Source organism: Pipistrellus kuhlii, unplaced genomic scaffold (genome assembly GCF_014108245.1).
Source record: "Pipistrellus kuhlii isolate mPipKuh1 unplaced genomic scaffold, mPipKuh1.p scaffold_m20_p_1, whole genome shotgun sequence".
Classification (NCBI taxonomy): domain Eukaryota; kingdom Metazoa; phylum Chordata; class Mammalia; order Chiroptera; family Vespertilionidae; genus Pipistrellus; species Pipistrellus kuhlii.
Genome location: NW_023425404.1, coordinates 78,161,863 through 78,178,552, shown reverse-complemented (window position 1 = coordinate 78,178,552; position 16,690 = coordinate 78,161,863). Strand labels below are relative to the sequence as shown.

At 44.9% G+C, this 16,690-nt stretch overlaps 1 protein-coding gene across 5 annotated transcripts in view; it reads left to right on the top strand.

Annotated features, from left to right (window-relative positions):
* PROSER2 (proline and serine rich 2) overlaps window positions 1-15,492 on the top strand; it is a 46,999-nt gene extending 31,507 nt beyond the window's left edge. For all 5 annotated transcript variants that reach the window (XM_036453044.2, XM_036453052.2, XM_045585803.1 and 2 more), the window contains 2 exons: window positions 10,747-10,999; window positions 12,647-15,492. In XM_036453044.2, coding sequence (XP_036308937.1) covers window positions 10,747-10,999; window positions 12,647-13,659 — 1,266 coding nt within the window. In that variant the 3' untranslated portion in view covers window positions 13,660-15,492. The remainder of the gene's footprint in view (window positions 1-10,746; window positions 11,000-12,646) is intronic.
* The last annotated feature ends 1,198 nt before the right edge of the window (window positions 15,493-16,690 follow it).

Below are 16,690 nucleotides of genomic sequence, written 5' to 3'. Positions count from 1 at the left end.
TTTTTAGTAATTCAGAGTTGTGCAACCATCATCACATTTAGATCATTAGAACATGTCCGTCACCCCCAGAGAAACCCAGGGCCAGTTAGCAGTCACTCCCCGTTTCCCCCCAGCGCTCTGGCTCTGTAGATTTGTCTGTTCTCACAGCCTGGCTTTTCGTGCTCTAGCTCTTCTCCAGGGCCTTCCTTTTTAATGACTGGCTGAGAAGGGCAGTGCCAGCATTTCCTGGGAATGGGAGGATTAGATAGAGACTTTCTTGGACAAGGGCCAGGTGCCCCTTTTCTGGCCATAAATCTCCTGATACCCTGCCCTTTGGTACCAGGATATTTCTGTTCATGTTTTTTTCCCCTCTACCAGGTGCAAGCAGAGTCTGGGTTCATTTGGAGCGCTGCTTCCTATCTGGGGAACTAGGCAACAGACTGAGCCCACAGCATTTTGGGCCCTGCTGCTTAGGCCAAGGCTCAAGGGTAGACTGAAGGTACCTGGGGATACCGGTCACCCCGCATATTTTCCAGCCTCTAACGTTAGAGAGAGGTTTCAAATAGGTTGAGGATGCAGGAATCTGCCTTCCAGGACATGGGACTCTGATCACCAAGCAGCCTGGGTAGAACTGATTGGTATCTCATGTTGCACAACAACACGGAGGTAAAACTGTGAGCTTTAGGGAAAATGCCAGGATACGATGTATGTGACCTGTGTGGGTGTCCAAGCGTGGGTCTTGGATTAATATGTGATTAGAAATGGAAATAAGTAGAATAAAACAAAAAGCAAACACAGTACTAGTTCTAGTCTTGGCCCCTCTGTGAAATAGTCTACACCCCTTGGGAAGACATTTGTTGCCTCTGAATCCAATTTTCACATTTTTAAATGTCGGAACTGGACCGGTTGATCTGTGTGTTGCATCTCTCAGCCTATGAGTCCTATACTTTGTCACAAAACATAAAACAATTGTGTAGGACCTCCCCTTCCTAAGCTTATTTTCCAAATGAAATCTTATGTTGGGGTTCCTTGCTTTTTTTAGGTTGGATTATATGTGTGAGTTATATGCTCACTTCTTATTTGTGTCCCTCCCTTAGTGCGGAAAGTTGGCATGTGTATTAAGTTATAGGTCTATTATATTATAGGCCAGTTGCCCATTGAATTCTACTGTCTATACAACAAAGGGAAATTAATACCTAACCATGGTAGATTATAAAAAATTTGTGAGTAGCCCTATTGAAACACTGAATTGGGAAGGTCACAGTAGGAGGGGAAAAGCAGAGAGCATTATTTCTCTGCATTTTTAATTCAACAAATAATTGTGGTTACAGAGTTGTTGTTTTAATTTATTGGGGGGGGGGGTTGTTATGGTTGTTATTATCATGTTATCCTAACAACATCCATGATGGTTGTAGTTGTTGAATACAGGGATATGTGTTATGCCAACAGCCCTAATAATTTTAGTTGCAAGGATTTTTGTTGAATCACGGTGGTAAACTACTCCACACGGAAAGAAGAAATGGTGAAATGAATCTGGGAGAGCAGCAGAGTTAGGAGCAGTGTGCTGATTGGGGGGGGGGACACCACGAATAAGGTACATGGAGAAAAGATAAGGCAGGAGTGCTCTGCACCACATAATGTGATCCCACCAATCTGCAAGAAAGTCCAGAAAAATCACTAAATGAATAGTGTTGCTTGATTTCTTATGGAAGTTTCATGCTTTGGTCATCAGAGGGCCAAAACAGGCAGTCATTGTAAGATGGAGGTTAACATTTTGGTTACAGTGACAGCCCTGCAGAAAAGACTGTAAATTGGTACAGACTCTCAGAGAACTATCAGGTTGTATCTACCAAAACATACACGTATCTTATGACCCAGTGATTATATACAGATTTATATCCAATGGATATATATTGCTTATCTGTTTTAGCAGTATTCTGTTCTATCTGCTTACCTAACCCATGCTGTATAGAATTTCCCAAGTCGTCATTCCTTCAGCTCATATTATCAGGCTTGTTTGAGAAATGTGCATGTATTTTTGTGTTAGTCATTCCCCAAACAAATGTATACTATGCTTTAAAGAAAAGCCACTCACCCTAACCAATTTAGCTCAGTGGATAGCGTATCTGCCTGTAGACTCAGGTAGCAGGTTTGATTCCGGTCAAGGGCATATATCTCGATTGCAGACTTGCTCACATGCAGGAGGCGACCAATTGATGTGTCTCTATCACATAGATGTTTCTCTCCTTGTGTCTCTCCTCTCCCTTCCACTTGATCTAAAAATCGATGGAAAAATAGCCTTGGGTGAGGATTAACAACAATAACAACAACAACAAAAAGATCTCAAATTGTGAAGATTACAGACCCTAGAAGTTAGATGCTTGGGAAGGAGGGCATGTGAGTGCCTCTGAATCATAGCAGGTAAAGCATTGCTCTATACTAGGTGGAGCAGCTTGAGTTACCTTTGCTTTCACCATAGTTTTTGCTGTTATATCAAAGTTCATGAGCACAGTATAGAGTCTAATAGTTTCATAAGGTTTATGAAATACATCAATCTTCCATGAATACTTCTACCATCTCCCACTCACCATAAGCAATGACTTTTAATTCATACATGTTTCTTTGAAATTTACCTTCCTTTCCCCTCATTTTTTTTCAAATTATTATTATTATTATTATTATTATTATTATTTTAATTAATTTATTTTTTTTTTACAGAGAGGAAGAGAGAGAGATAGAGAGTTAGAAACATTGATCAGCTGCATCCTGCACACCTCCCACATGCCCTTGACTGGAATCAAACCCGGGACCTTTCAGTCTGCAGGCCGACGCTCCATCCACTGAGCCAAACCAGTTAGGGCCTTTCCCCTCATTTTTGACATTTGACTATATATCCTTTAAGTATCCTTAAAGTATCGTTTAAGCATGTGTGTTCATATTAAGTAGCATATATTTAAATTAAATCATAAAAACATCTCTTTTTTTCTGTATGCATTACTTTCACTAAACATTGTATTCTTGAATTTGTAAAAACCAGCTAATAAATATAACTATCACAGTCAGTAGTTACTGAAAGAAGACTACATATAAAAGTAATCATGATAACTATACAGGTAAAAACCAAATAATAATAACTTGTACATGTTATCTATGCAAAATATATATGCATGTGGACAAGGACTTGAAGGGAACAATGAAACATGAAAAAAAAATTTTTTTGGGGGGGGAAGCATTATATTATTTTGAAAACACCATTTTAAATGGCTATATAATATTCCATCTATGAATGAGCTACTTAATTATAATACCTTATTATTGGACATTTTAGTTGTTTCTTGTTTTGCTTGTTTTCTTGCTACTATAAATACTAATAGAATTAATATATCTGTGTGTTTCTGTGTGTGTGTATTGCTACAGGTAAGTTGACTTGTAGATATATGCTTTTTCTCATAGCTCTAAATGTTTTTCTATGGTTCATAATTGTTTCCGTTTTATTTGCTGTCTTCATGTTCTATGTAGCCCTCTGGTCTTCTCTGAAGTAGACTAGCTATTCACTGCACAGCTGACATCCTGGGGATACCACCATTGCCCAGGGATTCCCTCTCATTCTCCTGTTTCCTGGATCTTTTATCTGTTCCTTGGTTTCCTTCTTTGTCTAGGGCAGTGTTTCCCAAAGTGTGGTACATGTACCCCCAGGGGTATGGGAAGAGTTTGGTGGGGATATGCACTGCACCGTGCTTAGCTGCGCCTAATTCTACATTCTCATGAGTACGAGGGGTACTCAGTGTTACGACAATTATAGAAGTGGTACACATATGCCAAAAGTTTGGGAAACACTGGTCTAGGGGAACAATCTTACTCCCCACCCCTTGCAGTAGCTTCTTGACAAAGGCATTTCTTAAAAACATCTTCATTCAAACCTAACCTAAATTTGGTTAGGCATAAAATTTGAGTCCTGAATTCATTTGGAATTTTTAAAAATTTTTTAAAATTCTAAGTCATTATTTTTTCAATTACAATTGATATATCCTACCTAAAAAAAAAAAAAAAAAAAGAGTAATATGCAAATTAACCATCACTCCGCTCCACAAGCCATGCACACAAGCCAATCAGAGAAAGTATGCAAATAGACGCAACTAAGATGGCTACAGCCACAGAGAGCAGGAGGGAGGCGTTTTCCCAGTAATGGAGGAAGCCAAGCTTTCTGCCTGCCCTTGCTGGCCTAAGCTTCCACTTAGGGTTACAAAGTTTCAATTAAAGAAGGTAAACAAATCCAAACAGAAACGGCTGCCACTACAGGGTGAGCAGGAGGCTTGGCTCTACTCCAGGCTACAAAGTTTCAATTGTAGAAAGTAAATATATCCCAGACACCAGGGCCTCCCCTTGGGTCGCTGGGGGGGGGGGGGGGGGGGGGTTGGTAAGCCTGCAAACCACCACAGGCCCCTCACTCAGGCCACCCCATGCCCCAAGGGAACCTCCACCCTGATCCAGGACACCCTTCAGGGCAAACCAGCCGGCCCCCATCCGTGCACCAGGTCTATCCTATCTAATAAAAGAGTAATATGAAGATTGACCATCACTCCAACACACAATATGGCTGCCTCCATGTGGTCAAAGATCCTACCCCCATGTGGACACAAGATGGCCACCACAAGATGGGCAGCAGGGGAGGGCAGTTGGGAGGCACCAGGCCTGCAAGGGAGGGCAATTGAGAGGGACCAAGCCTGCAAGGGAGGGCAATTGAGAGGGACCAGGCCTGCAAGGGAGGGCAATTGAGAGGGACCAGGCCTGCAAGGGAGGGCAATTGAAGGCAATCAGCCCTGCAGGGGAGGGCAGTTGAGAGGGACCAGGCTTGCAAGGGAGGGCAGTTGAGAGGGACCAGGCCTGCACGGGAGGGCAATTGAAGGCGATCAGCCCTGCAGGGGAGGGCAGTTAAGGGTGACCAGGCCAGCAGAGGAGGGAAGTTGGGGGCAAACAGGCTGGCAGGGGAGCAGTTAGACATCATTCAAGCTGGCATGGGAGTAGTTAAGGGGTGATCAGGCTGGCTGGCAGAAGCGGTTAGGGGCAATCAGGAAGGAAGGCAACCAAGCAGTTGGGAGCCATCAGTCTTGGATTGTGAGAGGGATCCCAGATTGGAGAGGGTGCAGGCTGGGCTGAGGGACAACCCCCCACCTCCTGCCTCCATGCATGAATTTCGTACACCGGGCCTCTAGTAATATTATATTAGTTTCAGGTATGTACTCCAGTGATTAGACTAGGGGTGTCGAACTCAATCAGAGAAGGGGCCAAAATCTAAAATCCAGCCTAAATCGCGGGCCGAATGGTTTACTGAACAGTCATAAACTGTCATTGTGATGGAAACGCAGCGGAGTGCAGTGATGACAGTGCGGTGCAGGCCACATTGCAAGGCCTGGTGGGAAGGATTTGGCCTGCGGGCCTTGTGTTTGACACATGTGGATTAGACATTATGCAACTTACTAAGTGATCATCTTGATAAATTTTATACCCATCTGACACCATACAGTTTTTACAATATTATACTGTACTTTACAGCCCTATGACTATCCTAGAACTACCAATTTGTACTTCTTAATCCTTTCACATTTTTCACTCATCCTCACAGCCCCTCTCCCATCTGACAACTATCAAAATGTTCTCTGTTTGAGTCTGTTACTGGTCTGCTTGTCTATTTATTTTATTTTTTTGATTTTATTTATTTTTTAATTGTTGATAGATATGTATTTATTAATATATTATTATTCATATTTTGATCTTTCTTTGTTCTTAAAGAAGGCCTTTTAAACATTTTTTTTAAATCAATCTTTATTGTTCATATTGTTACAAAGGTTCCTCATTTCTTCCCCCCTCCACCAGGTTCCCACCCCACCCTCCGCCCCCTCCCCATCCCCCATTGTCCTCATCCATAAGTGCAGTTTATGTTAAGTCTCTTCCTCCCTCCCTTTCCCCGATAGTAAATCCCTTTTCAGATAGTAAATCAGTTACTTAGCATTTTCTCATATCAATAATACCTCCACATGCCCACTGGTACATTTCACACAAAAGACATTTCCAAATAGGTCAACCAGCCTCATCCAGGCCCCACCCAAGGCACTCACAGATCAACACCCCAGCCCTGTACTAACTCAACACATCCAGATATAAGCCTTCATCACTTGATTCAGCAGACCCTCAAGTTCCCACAAAAGTTTCCAGCCATGTCTGAGAGGCAGCCGTGGGGCAGGGACAGGCAAGGAGCGAGCTGTTCCGGGCCTGGCTGCTCCAGGCCTGGCCTCTGTTGCTCTGGTTCGTTCCACAACCAGCTGCTCCGGGTCTGGTCACCGCCGCTCCTGACCTAGTTGCTCTGGACCTGGCTGCTGCTGCTCCGGGCCTGGCCGCACCCGACCCGGCTGCTCTGGGCACAGCTGCTCCAGGCCCGGCCGCTTCGGGCCTGGCTGCTCCTAGCCTGGAAGCCACTGCTCCGGGCCTGGCCGCACAAGACCCGGCTGCTCCGGGCCTGGCCACTCCCAGCCTGGCAGCCGCTGCTCCAGGCCTGGCCGCTCCCAGCCTGGCAGCTGCTGCTCCGGGCCTACCCGCACCAGACCCGGCTGCTCCGGGCCTGGCCGCTCCCAGCCTGGCAGCCACTGCTCCGGGCCTGGCCGCTCCCAGCCTGACAACCACTGCTCCGGGCCTGGCAGCTGCTGCTTCGGGCCTGGCCGCACCCGACCCGGCTGCTCCGGGCCCGGCCGCTCCGATCTGGCCGCTCCCAGCCTGGATGCTCCGGGCTTGGCTACTGCTGTTCTGGGCCTGGCTGCTCCCAACCAGGCTGCTCTGGGCCCGGCTTCTCCGAGCCCGGCCACTCCAGGTCTGGGTATTCCTGGACTGGCCACCCTTGGCTTGGCTGCCTCCGCCTCAGGCCTGGCTGCCACTGCCCCAGGTCTGGCTGCTCCAGTGCTGGCTGTTGTTGTTCTGGTTCTGGCTGCTGCTGCTCTGGGGCCTGGCTGCTGCTGCTCCGGGCCCGGTTGCCACTGCTTTGTGCCTGGCCACTCTAGGCCTGGCCGCCGCTGTTCCAACATTCTGTCCTTTTTTTTTTTTTTTTTTAAGCATTTATGTTGCAATGTTGGCTGCTGAGTTGAGTTCTGACTTAGTCTTTGATTTTTCAAGATCTTCTTTGTATTCTTTCTTAAGTAATTTTACTATCTTTTGCTCTCACTTGATTTCTTCACATTGAGAACTTTGGTTTCTTCCTCCTTGTCCTGGGAGCTCAGCAGGTTGGCCTGTGGCACCCCTTTGTTCTCCATGGGCTCCCTTACTGCTCCAGCCTGTTGCCGGGGTCGGCGCCACCCAGGAAGCAGCCCCTGGCCTTGGCTCTGTTGCCCGCGCTCAGAGGTCGATGGCTCAGGGGCACCCCCCGCCCCCGGGGGCCCCAGCGCCCAGCTCCCTGCCGGCGCCTGGCTGGCCGGTGTCCGGCAGGTGCTCCTGCTCCCTGTCGCATTCCTCCAGTCTGGAGCTTTTTTTTTTCTCCTTCTCTCTAGGGGAGTCTAGGATCAGAGTCAACAGACTGTCCTCTGCGCGCAGTGCGTGCGACTCTTGGGGCTCCGCTTTTCGCCACTCCCCTGGGATTCCGCCTCACAGCCCCGTCTCCCCATGCCTGAGCCAGGGTCTGGTCCAGGACTGGGGTTCAGAGCAGTCCGGACTGAGGCTCAGCACCGCCAGAGGCTTTGTTTCTTCCTGCTAGGGTAATCCAGCATCAAAGTCAACATTCAGTCCTCTGCGTTCAATGTGCGCGCGACTCCGGGGGCCCTGCTTTTCGCTGCTCGCTTGGAATTCCGCCTCACAGCCCCATCTCCCCCACCGGAGCCTGGGTCCCCAGGGTCTGGCTCATAACTGGGGGTCAGTGCTGCCGGTTCGGGGGTTCAGCCCAGGCTGGGGGTTTTATTTCCTTCCTGCTAGGGAACGCCAGGCAGCACCCAGCCCTCTCCTCCTCTCCGGCTGCGACCTCTCCGTGCGCGCACGTGTGTGCAAGCGTGCAGCATGTCTCCGTACCTTAGGCTTTTTTTTCAGCTCCTCTGATTTTCCTTCTGGTTTTCTCTTTCCTTCTTGTTGTAGAATTTTCAGTCAGTCGACTACCTGTAACTCTGGGCGATGTCCACTCTACATTTTAGTTGTATTCTATTGAAATTGTTGTGTGCTGCTGTGGTTAGGTGTCTACCCGAGCAGCCATCTTGGATCCTCTGTCCCTTTTAACATTTTATGTAACAGTAGTTTGGTGGTAATGAACTCCTTCAGCTTTTCTTGTCTAGGGATCTCTTTATTTCTCCTTTAATTTTAAATTAGATTCTTGCTGGGTAAAGTTGCCTTGGTTATAGGTCCTTACTATTCATCACTTGGAACATTTCTTGCCAATCCCTTTTGGCCTGCAAAGTTTCTGTTGAGAAATTACTGACAGTCTTATGAGAGTTCCCTTGTTGATAACTAACTGCTTTTCTTTTACTACTTTTAAGATTCTCTCTTTGTCATTAACCTTTTGCATTTTAATTATGATGTGTCTTGGTGTGAACCTTTTTGGTTTCATCTTGTTTGGAACTCTGTGCTTCTTGGACTTGTATATCTATTTCCTTCACCAGGTTAGGGAAGTTTTTCAAATAGGTTTTCAGTTTCTTGTTCCCTCTCCTCTCTGTCCAGCATCCCCATGATGAGAAGGTTGGCACACTTGAGTCCCAGAGGCTTCTTACACTATGCTCATTTATTTTTCTTTTGTTTGCTGTTCTGATTGAATGTTTTCTGCTTCAAAATCATTTATTTGATCCTTTACTACATCTACTCTAATGACTCCCTATAATGTATTATACATATCAGTTATTGTATTCTTCATATCTAACTGCTTTATTTTTTTGTTTTCTATCTCTGTTCTTAGATTTTTCTATATCTTTTGTTTTGTTTTCTATATTTTTATGAAGTTCTCACTGAGTTTTTTCCCTAAGTTCATTGAGCATCCTTATAACCAGTGTTTTGAACTTTACATCTTGTAGATTGTTTGTCTCCATTTCATTTAGTTCTTTTTCTGGAGTTTTGTTCTGTTCTTTCATTTGGGTCATGTATCCTCATTTTGGCAGCCTTCCTGTGTTTGTTTCTATGTGTTATGTATAGTTACAACATCTCTGGATGTCAGAGTGGCCTAATGTAGTAGGTGTCCTGTAGGGCCCAGTGGCACAACCTCCCTGTTTGCCCAAGTTGGGTACTCCAAATGAGCACCCCTATCCGTGGCACTTCAGCCTTGATTGCTGTTGGCAATCAGTTGAAGGGATTTATCCCCAGGCCAGTTGGCTGCAAAGACTGGCTGACCACCAACCACTATGGAAGATCAACTGTGCTAAGGGCTCACCCCACAGAGCAGGCTTGGCTTCAGCAGGACTCTGGTGCCCACTAAGTCCACCTCTTCAGTGTGCTACTTATGGAGGTGGTTAGATGGTGATGCTTAGACTCAGTCTGAAGCTTTCCACTGGGTGTGCTGGCTCTGGGGCCTCCCTGGAGATACAGATACCTCCTGTGTCCTGCTCAGGGCCACTGATCATGAGCTACAAAGCAATCTATAGGTGGCTGTTACTTTTGCTGGGCTTGGAAGTGCCCAGGAGGGGGCAAGCTACAAACCAAGGTGGGCTGCCACTTCATGAGAGGTACAGGGCACACTGAGATCAGATGCTGCTTTTTTGAGAGATTTTAGGAAAATTTGAAGCATGAGCCACAACAATCCATTTGTATGGAAAAGAAAAAAACAAAAAAACACTGGAAACTGTCGGTGGGCCCACAAATTGGGTGGTGACCAGGTTTCAGGGAATCACCAGGGCAGGACAGTGATGGCCAGGTTGGTTGAGTCTCAAATATGGTGCCCACCTGCCAGCACTGTGAGTGAAGGGCTCAGAAAGGGAACAATGGCCTCTGCCAGCACTTCTGTCTGGAGAAAGCTGCCCCTCCAGCCCTCAAGCTGATGCCAGACACTTCAGTCCCTCCCTGTAAGTCCCTTTCAAGCTGCTTCCCCAGTGCTGTAACTCAGAGAGAGTGCGTTAAAGTAAGTCTGTTTGTGGGCCCTTTAAGAGGAACTCTTAGGACCCTAGCCAGATAGTTCAGTTGGTTAGAACATCATCCCCCAAGGTTTTAGGTTTGATCCCCAGTCAGGGTACGTATAAGAACAGCCAATGAATGCGTAAATAAGTGGAACAACAAATCAATATTTCTCCTTTTCTCCCTTTCTCTCCTCCTCTCTAAAAATCAATCAAAAAATAAAGTAAGAAAAAAATTAAAAAGACACTCCTCGTACTCTAGCACTGTCCCTCTCACTCAGCCTCAATTCCTGCTGGTTTTTACAGCCAGCAGTTGGGGACTTCTCTACCTGGCACTGGAACCCTGGGCTGGAGATCAAACTTCAAGGGCTAAAATACAAGTACCTCCTTGGAGGGGGCTGGTGTGGGCTGGGAACTCTGGCTCCTCAGCAGGGACCTCATCAGGTAAGATATCCTTCCCCATTTTTATCCACACATGGGTGTACAACCAGCCCATTCCACATTCCACATTCCACGCCTTAGCAGCCTCAATGTGGCTGCTTCTTTATATCCTTAGATGTAGAATTCGGTTTGGCTATATTTCAGGCAGTTTTGAGTGATGGTTCTGTAGTTTAGTTGTAATTTTGACTTGGTTGAGGGAAGATGAGAGTACCACATTTACTGACTGTTTGTTTTCTCTTCCATCCCCACCCCCTCACCTGTTCTTTAGGACGACGAGAGCCTGAAGTACCTCACACATGAGGAAAAGGATGTCATCCTGTTTTTTGAAGAGACTATTGATTCCCTGGAGGATGACTTTGAGGAGCAAGTCCTGTGTGACAGTGGGGTACACTGCCAGCCCCCAAAGTCTCTGGAAGGGAGCACTCCCGGCCTCTTGGAACCAGAGGATGTCATTGACTTAGTGCAGCCAGTATTCGCAGCTGGGGAACCTGAGCGCCTCCCGGATGTGACTGAAATGGCAGGTGAGGAGTGACGGGCCAGTCCCCAGACTCTGGCTTGCTTTATTAGTGTTTGACATGACACAGGCACTGCTTTCTGTGTCTGCCAGTGTGGAGCTGTTGGGACTTACCAGACTTTTGTAGGTTAGAGGCATCATCTTCATAGTTTGTCCAACTAAGTAGATGTTTTCTTAGCGGATTAGGATGACAACACATGAAGGGCAATTCCAAAAGGGCTAGAGTTAAGGATGAAACTATTTGTCATACAGATAAACTTGATATATACAAAGAAAATAAAAAATGGCTTCAGGTAACAACTCATTACAGAAAGAAAACATACCATAGGAGGTACTTGTATTTTAGCCCTTGAAGTTTGATCTCAATTTTTGTGCAAGATTATATTCCTGCAACTAGCATGGCTGCTGAGGTGAGAGTATTTAAGCTGAAGAGTCAGCTGGTTCAGGAAAATGGGAAATGACGAGAAGGAAAATTTAGCTCACCATCCTCTTCATACCTTGCCTAGCCCAGGGCAGCATCGAAAGGGAGGTCTGTTCACCAAGTCCTGTGATAAAAACCGGAGGCACAAGGAGAAAATTTTCTTCCATTTTCCTTCCAAATTGGAAAAAATATTGGAAATCAACGTGGTCAAGGGCATAAGGATTAGTGATGAGGAGGAAAAAAAATAAAAGAGAAAATTATTTTGCTCGGCTACCTACAAAATACTGCCATTTGTCATGAGCCTCTAGAAATATTTTTCCCGTTTTTTATTTATAATTAGGGCTGTGTGTTACGCAACATTTTACATACTACAGTTATAGATTCCAAAGATGGAGCTTAGTTTGCAGCCATCTCTTCAAAGAAGAGACTTAATATGAATTCCTCATTTTTATCACAGTTCTTTGAAGTATAGTTCCTAAAATAAATTTGAACCAGCTGTTCCTTTAAAAATGTCAGATCATAGGTTGGCACCAAGGAAAACACATTTTGAAAATAAGCCACCTTGCCCATCAGTTCCCTAGCATGACATTTTCATAGCAATTGTAAGGGCCTCCTCTTTGGCAGGCGTTGTGAGACTCTGCAGTAAAAGGTAAATAAGGCGGCCTACTGTTTTGCAGCTGGAGACAGGTGTATAAGCGTAAGTCCAGAACAGCAGTAGGTGACCTGTGACCAATGTATGTTCAGGATCTAGTCAAGGCTCCAAGGCTGGCACATTAAGCTCTGCCTGGGGCTGTCGGGAAACACTGCTATTTCATGGAGGAAAGCGATGGGGTTGTTGATGTGCCTCATCACCTCCCAGCTTCCATTTCCCCTTTGTACAAATCCCTGGGAAGGCAAGTTACTGTTTCCTCCTATGCATGGCCCAGGCAGATGGGTCATAAGGAGCTTGCTTTTATGGTATGCTTCCCAGGTACTGACCATTTCCGCCTGGGCAGTCTTCCACCATCACTGGTTCATTCTTCTCGTCCTGTGGTTAGGAGAACCGCGTATTCTGTTCTCTCCTGTTGGTCCAGGGGACAGGGATAGAGGAGGTTCAGCTTACAGGAGGTACTGTTGAAGTTGGTATTATGTCCCTTTGAGGCCCTTTTCAATTCGGGGTCGGGGGGAGAGATGCAATGCGTTTATCTTTACATAAAGTTACATAAACTTATGAGGGTTCTGCCTACTTCTCAGGGGCTGGACCTGCCGGAAAGGAAGACACTGCTGTCCTGGAAGGCGGGGCCCAGGACGTGGAGGCTTCTCCCCAGCCAGGGTGCACAGGCCCAGAGGCCCTTCCTCGGCCACCCTCCCTGCCTGTGCCCGCAGCGCCAGCCCACCCCAGGAAGGAGCAGCTCTCCTCCTCTCCGCAGGCGGAGCACCCGAAACTGCCCCGTTCCGTCCCTACTCCCCTTGTCATCGCCCAGAAAATCTCTGAGAAGTTGGCAGGAAATGAAGCACTTTCACCCACCTCACCCTCCAAGGAGGGCAGGCCTGGAGAACGGAGGACACTGACCTCCACGGCCCCTCGAAACGGAGACCACTTGTTGTGGCACAGACACTCGGCACAGCCCGCACCCAAGATCCACCGCTTCCCCAGCAACATCAGTGTGACCAACAGCGCCGGGAAGGAGTTCAACAAGACCATCTCCAAGGCCGCGGTCAACGTGCAGGAGCGGAAAGCCCGGGTCCTGGCCAACATTAACGGAGTCTCTTTCTTTTCCATGGGGGAGTCAGAAGATCGAGCCCCAAAGGGTGATCTCCCTGAGCAGAAGAGAAGCGCCTCTCCAGAGCAGGGGACGTGTGGCCAGAGCAAGCAAGGCCCCGTCCAGGAAGCTGTGTCCCCACAAGCAGGAGCACAGACCAGCAGTCAGTCCAGAGGCGTGCAGACAGAGCAGACCCCACCACTGGTGAATGGCTTCCAGAACATCCACGATGTCCTGAAGAGTGAGCCGGCTGCCTTTTTCTCTACTGGGAAAACTATCACTATCCGCCCGGATAAACTTGCACGTCAGAACGCCAGCAAGAGCTTGTATGAGCACCGGCAGCCGGATTGCGGTCAGGATGCTAGGAAGCGGTCAGGTTCGCTGCCCAGGGCCGTGGGGTTTAGACCCCAAGGCATCACCGTCCAGTTTGCTGGTCGGGGCTCCACTGAGGAAGCTCGCCGGGAGGCCCTGCGGAAGCTCGGCCTGCTGAAAGAGAACTTGTGATGGAGGACGAGTCGGGGCTGGAGGGCTGGATGGCCAGGTTGGTTTGGCCTAACGTGGATGCACATTGTAAGGAGCAATCACAACAGTCCCAACAGCTCTGCCCTGCTGCAGTCTAGCAATGACGGTTACCAGGACTCAGAAGTCCAGGCTGGGTGCCTGCCACCTTTGAGCTGGGATTTCCTTTTCTAAACAAGGGCCAGCACTAGAGCATCCTTTTCTAAGAACTCAGATAATAACCTTGAAGACCAATAGGTTTCTATGATTTGTAACTGCCATCTATTTTGTAGATTCAGAAGAAGGGGGATGGGGTCCAATTTGCTATTCTTGAGTCTCTAACCTAGCCTTTGATCCCAAGCAAATGGACATGAAGGCCAGTTTAGATCTCTTACACTCAGTTCTCTAAGCTAGGGATTTCTTCTCCTTTTCTAAGAAAATATTAAAACTGAGTGTTAAATTTTCATGGTGTCTTACCATACATGTTTGGTTTTTTTTCTTTTTGAAAGGTATAGGGTAATACGTTAGCCCTAAATATGCTTTTGTTTCTTGATATAATTTGGTTTTCCTAGTTTTTTATTGAAAATTGAGATGAAACCTTTAGAGAATGATGCACTGTAAGTTTAACGTATGTGAGTGGAACAGAAAGGTTGAGTGTGGAAAAGGTGGTAATTTCAAGGAAGCAAGTCTCATCACACTGAAGGGTCTCTGCTGTTGAAGGATATGTGTGTGAATGTTTATTGTGTATATACATGTATAAAATACGTTCATAGAAACATGTTAACATATACATATATAGGTATTGTGTTGGCACATATATATACATTCATCATTACTTATATATAAACTTCTTAAAACCCTATACTCTTGATAGACACTCAGCATTGGGGTGGGTGACATAAAAATGGTTACTTCCTAACATGGAAGTCTTTTAAGGACACACCTCCAGGATATTTCGGTGAATCCAAGTGCTTTTTCCTCCGCAGTGTGTGTCCTGTTCCCAACTAAAGTAACATTCCGAGTAAGGTTGCAGATAAGCAAGATAGTTTTACAAAATTTTTAATGAAGAACGTTTTCAAAGATTTAATTTATCAGTTGACTTTAACCTAATTTAATTTATAACTTAATTTTGGTTCTGCATGTTCCACAGTAGCTAGTAAACAGGAGGAAACAAAAGATTCTTCAGATCCCCTGTGTCTTATGAGCACGGTCTCAGGATTAATTTAAAAGGGAAAAGACAGCACACTAGATGACAGCATGAAAAGAGCTGGTTTACTCCCAGGCTACCCTACATGCTGAGTTATAACCACAACCATTATTATCAAACTATTTAAGGCTGACGTCTTCAACCTCTAAAAATAGGCTGGGAAGGGCCACACTTAGATATCACGCCCTTTTGTTATTATGGCTCAGCCTCTGTCACAGAATCTGTTTCTTTCCTGGTGAGTATTATTTAAATTCAAATGTGATGTGAAAGACACTTTTTCAGTGTTCCATTTGCCTTGTAAGTTACAGAAAATGATTGTAATTTCTTTTCCTTAGAATTACAGTATTTAGTATCTTAGCCGGTTTCTTGATGGTCTTATTTTAAACAGGTATTAAAGTCATTTTTATTTTACTCATTTATATTGGATATGGTTAAAGGATTATTGAAGGCTATATTATCTTTTTACAAAGTGAGATGCCATACACAGTGTTTAAAATAGAGAGTCTTGATATGGCTGATTTATTTTTATCTTATCCTATGATGTCATTTGATTAAGGTGAACTTGACTATATGTAGCATATTTGTTTTCATAATGATAATTTTGAAAAATAAATTTAGATTTATCTTATATATAAACAAGTTTCGTTTTGCATTTTACACTTTCAATTATTTTTTTAAATGTTATATCCTTTCCTTATATTTATTCATAATTTCTTGTATTTACTTCTACCATTGCTCTGGTCATTTCTTGTGTTCAAACACTAGAAATTAAAGCCATACATTTTGTTCAAGGTTCAAATTATGGTTGCCAATGAAGTAACCTGTCTGTGTACATATCTTGTTAACAAAAAACAACTAATTTGCTGGAGGACATTCTTTTTCTTGCCATACTACATGATAGGACACTCTTAAAGGGTCACCTTCAAAGAAATTTTAAGAACCATAGTTCAAAGCAAAATTGTAACCAAAAGGAAAGGTGAATATTAAGTGCCCGGTGTGTTTTTTTCAAGTGATATTTGTAAGTCAGTCTTTGAAACTCTTTATCCTAAAATGAGGGGGAAATTCTTTTGCTTTTATTTTTATTTTTTTTTTATTTTTTAAGAACATTATTTTATTAAAGTATTATATGTATACATATCTTACCATTGCCCTCCCTCCTCCCATACATACCCTCCCTCCCCAGAGTTTTGTGTCCATTGGTTATACTTATAGGCATATATACAAGTCCTTCGGTTGATCTCTTATCTCCCCCAGATCTCCCTACCTTCTCTGCTGTAATTTGACAGTCTGTTTGTTGCTTTACTGTCTCTATATCTATTTTTTTGTTCATCAGTTTATAATGTTCTTTATTATCCATGGCTTATTTCTTTTTTTCTTTTTTTTTTTTTTTTAGTTCCATGTTAATTTTATTATTTTTTTAAATAAATCTTTATTGTTCAGATTATTACAAATGTGATCCTCTTCCCCCCCTCAATTGCTCCCCTTCACCAGGTTCCCACCCCACCCTCTGTCTTTTCCCCATCCCCCATCCATAGATGCACAGTTTTTGTTCAGTCTCTTCCCGCACCCCCACTCCCCTTTTCCCCGAGAATCATCAGTCCACTCCCCTTCCATACCTCTGATTCTGTTATATTCACCAGTTAATATTGTTCATCAGGTTTTTTAATTCCCTTGGTTTTTAGATTCACTTGTTGGTAGTTACATACTTGTTGATCATAATTTTTATCTTTATCTTCTTCCTCTTCCTAAATAACCCCCTTCAGCAATTCATATAATTCTGGTTTGGTGGTGATGAACTCTTTTAGCTTTTTTTTATTTGTGAAGCTCTTT